Source organism: Condylura cristata, unplaced genomic scaffold, assembly GCF_000260355.1.
Source record: "Condylura cristata isolate star-nosed mole 26May11 unplaced genomic scaffold, ConCri1.0 scaffold00045, whole genome shotgun sequence".
In the NCBI taxonomy this organism is placed as follows: Eukaryota; Metazoa; Chordata; class Mammalia; order Eulipotyphla; family Talpidae; genus Condylura; species Condylura cristata.
Window position 1 is genome coordinate 1,112,765 of NW_004567146.1, and position 8,783 is coordinate 1,121,547.

Genomic DNA, 8,783 nt, shown 5'->3' on the forward strand with positions numbered 1-8,783 from the left:
TCTCCCGCGCGGCGCGGAGCCGCCTCGTTCCTCCGCAGGCGGAGCCTCCTTCCCCCGCCCCCTCCGTCTCGCTCCCTTGTTCTCGCCGGGGCCGCTCAGACCTGCAGCGGAGCCGCGGCGCCCGCTCCGATCGGCTCGGGGCTGCGCCCCGGGACTCGGTGACAGGGGCTGGCGGGGGCGCTCCGCGCCTTGCTGGGCCCCTCGGCACATCCAGGTAAGGGCTTCCGCCCGGGAACCCCGGCGGCGGCAATGCGTGGAGGGGCAGCGGGGGGCCCCGCAGCCTGCGGGTGTCTTCAGAGCGGTGCGCTCCGCGACTGGGAGCCCACTGCCGGCTCCCTTCTCCCGCGCTCTGCCTCTTGCCCTTCTTCCCTCACACCTCTCCCTCTTTTGCCCGTTTTCCTCTCGTTCGATTTCTTTCACCCTGCCTTCTCCCGTTTGCCTCCTCTGTCCCTTCCCTCTATCTCCCCAGCTCTCCCTTCTCCCCCTTGCTCTTTCTCCACCTCCTCTTGGCCTTTCTCTCCCTCTACCTTTCTTTCCTTTGCTGTCTCTCCCTTTTCCCGCTCTCCTTTCCTGCCCCTGTTCGTCCCTCTCCTCTTCGCTTCCCCTCCGCTATCCTGTTTTCCACTCCTCTCTCCCTTTCCTTTTTCGTCCCGCCTCCCTCGCTGGTCCTTGGCTTCCCTCGGGAGGGAAAGGGCTGTCAGGTGTCTGCTCTGAGAGAGAGGAGGGGCAGCAGCCACAGCCACCTGAGGGGGTCCCCCCCTAAGAGAAGGGGCTGATGGCAGTGGGAAGGGTCCTCTCTAGCTCCCTGCCCGCAACCCCTCCTGGCTGCTGCTTCCCCCAGAATGAAGTTGCAGTAGCCTGATGGCTCCCGCAGCTGAGGGCTGCCCCTGCCTGCCTATCACCCAACCTGAGAGCCCCTCTGCCCCTCCCACCGGTCCCCAAGCCTGGCGCCTCTGACTCCTCTCTGCCTTTCAGACACCCAGGCTGCCTCCTTTCATCTCTTTCGTTCTGTCTCTTGCTGCTCCTCTGTCTCTGTCGGACCGTCCCTGAGTCTTGGGCTCACCTCAATCATGCTGGCTCCAGCCTCTGGGTCTACCTCTGCCAGCTTTCTCTGGTCTCCTGGCCCTGCCCCCACTCTATCCCCTCTTCCTGCAGTGCCAGTCCCACTTCAAGGACTTTGGCTGGCAGAGTGGACTGGGGTCAGGCTCAGGAGAGGTGGGGCTCCCCAGTGGAGGAACTTCTCAGGCTATCCACCTTGTCAAAGACTGCTCTCCCTGTCATATCTCAGCCTGACCCTGGGTACCATGAGGCCACACCTCCGTGAACCTCACCTACTGGGTGTTAAGCCCTTTCCCTGGTAGTGCCTCCTCCTCCAGCCCCTCCCAGCAAACCAGCCTGGAAAGATGGGGGCCAGATATGGGGTTCTAAACCCTCCCAGCATCCTCCTGTTTTCTCCCCCAGCTTCTCAGAGGACTGGCCGGAGATTTATCAGCCTGGAGGACTGGAGGTGAATACAGCAGAGCTGGGGAGAGGGAAGGCTCAGACTGTCTTCTCCCTATCTTAGTCTGGGTTTCGGGCAACGGGTGTCTGTTTTCTTGGAGGCCTGTTCTTTAACATCTAACTTTGGTGGAGCGAGGAAGATTAAGGGCTTCCTGGAGCCTGAACAACTACCTGTCCTACAGGCATGGATTCCTTGGGGTAGCCCGGATGCCTCTGCCCTTCTGCCCCAGCCATCTCATGCCTCAGCACCCGGGGGCAGTGAACAGGTCCCTGGCCGGAACCCAAACATGTGGGGCCTGGTGAGGCTCCTCTTGGCCTGGCTGGGTGGCTGGGGCTGCATGGGGCGCCTGGCAGCCCCAGTCCGGGCCTGGGCAGGATCCCGAGGGACCCCAGGACCTGCACTGCTGCGGACCCGGAGGAGCTGGGTGTGGAACCAGTTCTTCGTCATTGAGGAATATGCCGGCCCAGAACCTGTCCTGATTGGCAAGGTAACTCAAGCTCTCCCATGCTTCCCTGACTCTCCAGGCCCTAGTTGCCCGCCCTGCGACTTCACTTCTTCGGCAGTGACCCTGGTCCCGCAGGACGCCCAGTACTCCGCCTGACCCTAGACTTAGATGTGTAACCTTCTGTCTCTGTGCTTGGAACCCTCTGCCATTTTCCCTTGGCCCCTACAGCTGCACTCGGACGTGGACCGGGGTGAGGGGCGCACCAAATACCTGCTGACCGGGGAGGGGGCAGGCACCGTATTTGTGATTGACGAAGCCACAGGCAATATCCATGTCACCAAGAGCCTGGATCGGGAGGAGAAGGCACAGTATGTGCTACTGGCCCAAGCTGTAGACCGAGCCTCCAACCGTCCCCTGGAGCCCCCATCAGAATTTATCATCAAAGTGCAAGACATCAATGACAACCCACCCATCTTTCCCCTGGGGCCCTACCATGCCACAGTGCCCGAGATGTCCAATGTCGGTGAGTACTCCAGCTCTGAATGTCCCACATGCCATCTCCTGGAGTGTCCTCACCTCTCCTTCCCCCATTGCTTTCTGCCCCAGAGCCCACCTCTTCTCTTCAGCCCTGTTCATGTGTGGGAACCCTTCATCTGCTGTTCTTCCCCACCTGGCCCTACCCTGCTGATGGGGGTGCTGGGATTCCCCCCGCCCCCAGGGACATCAGTGATCCAGGTGACTGCTCACGACGCCGATGACCCCAGCTATGGAAATAGCGCCAAGCTGGTGTACACTGTGCTGGACGGACTGCCTTTCTTTTCTGTGGACCCCCAGACTGGTGAGGATGGAGCTCAGATGTCTGGTGGGACAGCCATGGGAACAGACACCCCTGACTGACATGGTGTCTCTCCCTAGGAGTGGTGCGAACTGCCATCCCCAACATGGACCGGGAGACTCAGGAGGAGTTCTTGGTGGTGATTCAGGCCAAGGACATGGGCGGCCACATGGGGGGGCTGTCGGGCAGCACGACAGTGACCGTCACCCTCAGCGATGTCAATGACAACCCCCCCAAGTTTCCTCAGAGTAAGGGGCTGGTGCTGCCGTCTGAGCTATCCTTTGGTCGCCCCACCCTGACAGTCTCTGGAGAAGCCTTCCCTCCCTGCACCTCCCCCAGCCTGACCCCGGGAGAAGGAAGCACTGGGGTAGGGGGGAGCACTGTGGACCTCGCTAAGAATGTCTCCCTTCATCCACCCCCAAGGCCTGTATCAGTTCTCCGTGGTGGAGACGGCTGGGCCGGGCACCCTGGTGGGCCGACTTCGGGCTCAGGACCCGGACCTGGGGGACAACGCCCTCATGGCCTACAGCATCCTTGACGGGGAGGGCTCCGAGACCTTCAGCATCAACACAGACTCCCAGGGCCGTGACGGGCTCCTCACTGTCCGCAAGGTTAGCCTCCAGCTGCAGACTCCCTCGTACCTGCCCCGGGCCCTGTGCGGCGCATTTCTGACCGATCTCCTAGTCGCAGACTCAGGACCCCCTGTGTTAGATCTTAGAGGTCACGGTCATCTCATCTTTCATATGAAGGTGTGGGGCCCAGAAAGGGGGTGGTGACAGGCTTGAGACTCATCATTTGGCAAGTCTGTGACAGCGGGGCAGACCTACAGTTACCAACTAAGTGATCTGCCGCCTCCCTGACCTCAGGTGTCTCCCCTCGGGGGCTGAGCACTGGGTGTCTGTGGGGATGAGACTCCATCTTCCTAAGCCTGAGCCTGCCCTGGTTTCCACATGCCTCAGTCACTCCATCTCCCCTCACCACAGCCCCTAGACTTCGAGACCCGTCGTTCCTACTCCTTCCGTGTGGAGGCCACCAACACACTCATCGACCCGGCATACCTGCGGCGAGGGCCCTTCAAGGACGTGGCCTCGGTGCGTGTGGCTGTGCAGGATGCCCCCGAGCCACCTGCCTTCACTCAGGCTGCCTACCACCTGGCAGTGCCCGAGAACAAGGCCCCTGGGACCCTGGTGGGCCAGGTCTCAGCTGCTGACCTGGACTCCCCGGCCAGTCCAATTAGGTGAGCCAGGGTGTGGGTGAGGGCAGGGCTGGGCCTTGGAGAAGGCCGCGGCAGGCCAGTCCCACTTGAGGATATGCCCCCCCTTTACCACAAATTGCCTTACCTCCTGGCAGAACTCTTTCTCCCAGGCTGGCGGGTCACTCCTCCCAGACTCCTCTCCTGTCGCGTCCCTCTGGGTGGGTACTGATGGCACCTCCCAGTGGCCAGGCGAGCAGATGTAATCTCGTCAGCTGAGTGCAGTTGATCGCATTCACTATTGATCACTCCCTAAGCTCTTCCACATTTTACCCACTTGAAAACATTTAATTCTCACAACAGCCCCGTGAAGCTGGCAGGATCACTGCCAGTTGTTTTAGAAGCTAGGCCCTGAGAGGCTAACTTGCCCAACGTCACACCGTAAGTGGCAAAGCTGGGATTCAAATCCTCGCTTCCTGCCTGCCCACCTGGCTGGCCTGTCCCTGCTCTGTGAGGGTCGTGCTGGTGTCATGCCCGTTTTGTAGTTGGGTAATCAGAAGTTAAAATGATTTACCCAAGGTCATATAGCTGGTCTAAGGCAGAGTGGAGCTCGGTCCCAGGTCACTGGGTCCCAGAACGGAGCCCAGAAGTCTGAAAGACAGACACCCATCTGCCTCTTCCAGATCTCTTCCTCTCCCCACCTTATTCAATGAAATTCATCCCCTGAGCCTTAGGACAGGTGTTCAGTGTTGGTGACTTCCTAGGATAGTTGTCTCTTAAGGGGCCCCTAACATGAATTATGGCTCTGGGTGCAAGAGGCAGGCTTTGCCCAGATGAGCCTGAGACCCAGCAAGGCAGTGGAAGAGGGTGTGGGGGGCGGTGGCCAGCTCTGACTCTGCCCCCAGACCAGCTCCCAGCTCTGCTCCATCTGCCCCAGATACTCCATCCTACCCCACTCGGACCCAGAGCGCTGCTTCTCCATCGAGCCTGAGGACGGCACCATCCGCACGGCGGTGCCCCTGGACCGTGAGACTCGTGTCTGGCACAACCTCACAGTGCTGGCCACAGAGCTCGGTGAGGAGTCCTGAGCCCACTGGAGCCCGGAGAAGGCTGCAGCAGCCTCCCACAGAGGGGCTGTCCCTGAGGGGTTCAGGTGGTCCCTGGGCGGGGCTAGGAAGGCACTTAGCACCATTAAGTCCACCATCACTGGTGGACAGCCACTGGCTCCCAGCTGGGATCTTCACTACCCGGCACTTAGTTGGACACAGTGGATCTGCCTGAGCATTCCGCTGACCTTAAAATTGCGCCCTCTGACTTTCTCCAGCCTGGAAATGAACCTCAGAAATCTTCTACTCCTAAAAAAAAAAAAAAAAGCTTCCACCCCTAACAGATCCCAACCTGCACCCTGAAGGAGCTTTGCCCTACCCTGTCTGCTCCAGATAGAGCTGAGGGCCAGGCACCTTCTCTGGGGACTGAGTGGGAAGGTCCCTGCAGCCCCCTCCAGGGCAAACCCCCACGAGCCTCTAGGTAGGAGAGAAGAGAGGCCCCTCTGCTCTGCCTGAAAGTCACTTGTCACCGTGGTATTGTTCCACTGCCCCTGGACAGACTGGCCCATGGAAGCAGGGAGAGCCCTCTCCTCTTCTCCACTGGCTGTGTCCTGTATGTAGAATGTTGTTGTTGTGGCCATAGGTGTTTGCACAGAGCTGTGTATGTGTGTGCATACGTGGGTATGTACTTGCGTGTATGTGGAACTCCACACTAGTGAACAAAAAAAAACATGGATATATATCTGAAGATATACCTATAACTGGATGTGTGTGTGTATAATTGATTGTGTGGAATTATATTTCAGCGTGGGTGCACGTGTGTGTGCTTGAATGTGAATGGGTACAAATAGCTGTTTGTATGTATCGTGTATGTGGATCCACAGTAATTTATTACTTATTGTATAAGAGGTTCTGTTCTAAGTTACCAGTTCTGAATGAGTTCATTTAATCATCACCACAAATTTATGAGGGGGAGATGATTATTTCCCCACTTGAAAATGATGAAACTCAGGCGAAGAGAAGTAAAGGGACTGCCTCAGGTCCCCCAGACAGAGGTGGTAGGGCCATGAGGCCCAGTCAGGCTGCGGAGTCCACGCTGCCTCGCCTTCACCGTCCCTCCTCTTTGGGTGGGATTATGTAGGTGTGGGTTATGTGTGTGCCCACACACTACATGGTACATGGCAGTGCATGTGTATCTATTCTTGTGTGTGGTATGGGTTTGTAGCTCTGTATATGTAGCTGTGGTGTGTGTGTGTGTGTGTGTGTGTGTGTGTGTTTCCCTGTCTCCTCACCTGCCTACAAAGGGCCCTGGTCCCCCGCCCCAACCCCAGTATTAAAGGTCCTGCTCCTTTGCTCAGTGAAGGGCTGAAAACCAACAGTCCCTTCCTGTCTGTGGTACCCCAGACCCTTTAGCTAGACGGTCCACTCAGCCTCCTCTGCAAGGCTGCAACCTCAGCCCCTTCTCCAGGGCATCTCACCCTCACCCTCACCCTGCCTCGGGGAACAAAATGCAGTGGGAGGCCCAGCCTAGTGTACAGGGGCACACATTTTCCATTCTCTTATAGGTGGAATTGACAGTGAGGAGTGGGGCAGGGTAATGGGGGGGAGCCACCTGATGAAGGGATGGGTGGCGAGTGAAGAGAGACCCCATAGCTGGCTGTGGTGCCCAGGCAGTACATCACACAGCTGCTCCCTCCCCAAGGTCAACTCTAAGTGATATTCATTGCTGCACCACAGCCTTCTATCCCTCTGACAGGGCCTGTGTGTGTGTGTGTGTGTGTGTGTCCGTCCTACTGGTGCTGTGCATGAAAATGCTTTCTCTGGGCCCTGGGGTGGGGGTATATACTGCATTCTCTTCTTCATGTATGTCACATTTGTTTTAACTGCTGAATATCCATCAAATATGTGATATGAGAATGTGTGTATTTCATGGCTATTGTCTGTGTATGATCCTTATGCACCTAACTTTCACTTACGATGTGTGCGCCTTGCATGCGAGCTATTACATATATGTACCCTGGGTACTACATCCTGTTGAATGTGTTTTGATTGCACATATCTTGGGTGCTACCTGAATGCTGCTTTTGTCCTGTTATTTCGTAACTTTGTTTGCTATTGCATGTTGCATGCATATTTCATGGGCTGCATGAGCATGCAATGCGCCATTCATGCACCCTGTGTTTGTGTGTACAACTGTTGTGTGTGCCTGGGGCGGGGGTATGTGTTCATGTTCTGGCTCCAGACAGCTCTGCACAGGCCTCCCGCGTGCAAGTGGCCATCCAGACCCTGGATGAGAATGACAATGCTCCCCAGCTGACTGAGCCCTATGACACCTTTGTGTGTGATTCTGCAGCCCCCGGCCAGGTGAGCAACTGAGCCAGAGGGGCTGGGACCTCCAGGCCTCCAGCAGCCCATTCCATACAAGGCCTTTCTTCTTCCTCCCAGCTGATTCAGGTCATCCGGGCCCTGGACAAAGATGAAGTTGGCAACAGTAGTCGAGTCTCCCTTCAAGGCCCCCTGGGCCCCGATGCCAACTTCACTGTGCGGGACAACCGAGGTGTGTGGTCTCTACTACCATGCCCAAGCCTGCCTCCCTCCTTCTCTCCTTCACCAGCACCCCCAACCCGACCCTTGCTCCCCTCCTGGGCCTGTACCCAACAGAAGGTGTATATGGAGCTGCAAATCTTTGCTCTTTTCAAACCTTCCTCGTGGGGCGCTGTCTCCAGGCTTGAAGCCACCAATACTCTGAGAAGGTGTCGGGGAGGTGCCCCAACCTCTTTCCTCTCCCACAGATGGCTCTGCCAGCCTGCTGCTGCCCTCCCGCCCTGCTCCACCTCGCCAGGCCCCCTACCTGGTTCCCATTGAGCTGTGGGACTGGGGGCAGCCGGCCCTGAGCAGCACGGCCACGGTGACTGTCAGCGTGTGCCGCTGCCGGCCTGACGGCTCCGTGGCATCCTGCCGGCCAGAGGCTCAGCTCTCACCCGCTGGGCTCAGCACCGGGGCCCTGCTTGCCATTGTCACCTGTGTGGGCACCCTGCTTGGTGAGTCAGATCACAGTGGGACACAGATGTGGGGTCAAGCCCGCTGAGGGTATGAAGAGGAGCCAGGACCCCGAGCATAAGGAAATCTACCCTCGTGCTCAAAGACACCCTTGTGCCTAGATGCCCCCGCTGCCTGTGTGCCAAGCTAATGACAGGCACAGCCATTAAAAAAAAAAAAAAGCGCTCATTGAGCCCCACCTGTCAGCCCCTTGAGACTTAGTCCCATCGCCTGTGGTATTTCATTTCACCCAGCCAGCAACCCTAAGAGGCAAATGTTTTCCCTATTTTCCACACAAGTAATCCAAAGGGCAAGGAGGTTGGCTGGGAGAGGGTAAGCCCCTTCTGTGGTCATATAGCTAGTAAGGGATGAAACAAGATTCAGAGAGGTTTGCCAGGTGGTGAAGGAGGGTGTGCCCGCCACCCGCCACATCCCCTCCCCACACACGCACCTAGCCTGTGTGCCCTGCAGAGCGAGCCAGGCCGCCCCCTGGCCGCAGGGCCAGCTCAGCCGCCTGCTGGCCTCTCCCCAGCGCTGGTGGTGCTCTTCGTGGCCCTGCGGCGCCATAAGCAGGAAGCCCTCATGGTGCTGGAGGAGGAGGACGTCCGTGAGAACATCATCACCTACGACGACGAGGGCGGCGGCGAAGAAGACACCGAGGCCTTTGACATCAGCGCCCTGCAGAACCCTGACGGGGCGGCCCCTCCTGCCGCCGGCCCGCCTGC

At 58.2% G+C, this 8,783-nt stretch overlaps 1 protein-coding gene across 1 annotated transcript in view; it reads left to right on the forward strand.

Annotated features, from left to right (window-relative positions):
- The first annotated feature begins 191 nt into the window (after window positions 1-191).
- Window positions 192-8,783, forward strand: part of CDH24 (cadherin 24, type 2) — a 9,759-nt gene continuing 1,167 nt past the window's right edge. Inside the window, exons 1-13 of the mRNA XM_012733993.1 lie at window positions 192-214; window positions 1,462-1,507; window positions 1,683-1,988; window positions 2,175-2,469; window positions 2,665-2,784; window positions 2,862-3,029; window positions 3,205-3,392; window positions 3,765-4,018; window positions 4,911-5,047; window positions 7,262-7,383; window positions 7,465-7,576; window positions 7,812-8,060; window positions 8,591-8,773. Coding sequence (XP_012589447.1) covers window positions 1,788-1,988; window positions 2,175-2,469; window positions 2,665-2,784; window positions 2,862-3,029; window positions 3,205-3,392; window positions 3,765-4,018; window positions 4,911-5,047; window positions 7,262-7,383; window positions 7,465-7,576; window positions 7,812-8,060; window positions 8,591-8,773 — 2,029 coding nt within the window. The 5' untranslated portion in view covers window positions 192-214; window positions 1,462-1,507; window positions 1,683-1,787. The remainder of the gene's footprint in view (window positions 215-1,461; window positions 1,508-1,682; window positions 1,989-2,174; window positions 2,470-2,664; window positions 2,785-2,861; window positions 3,030-3,204; window positions 3,393-3,764; window positions 4,019-4,910; window positions 5,048-7,261; window positions 7,384-7,464; window positions 7,577-7,811; window positions 8,061-8,590; window positions 8,774-8,783) is intronic.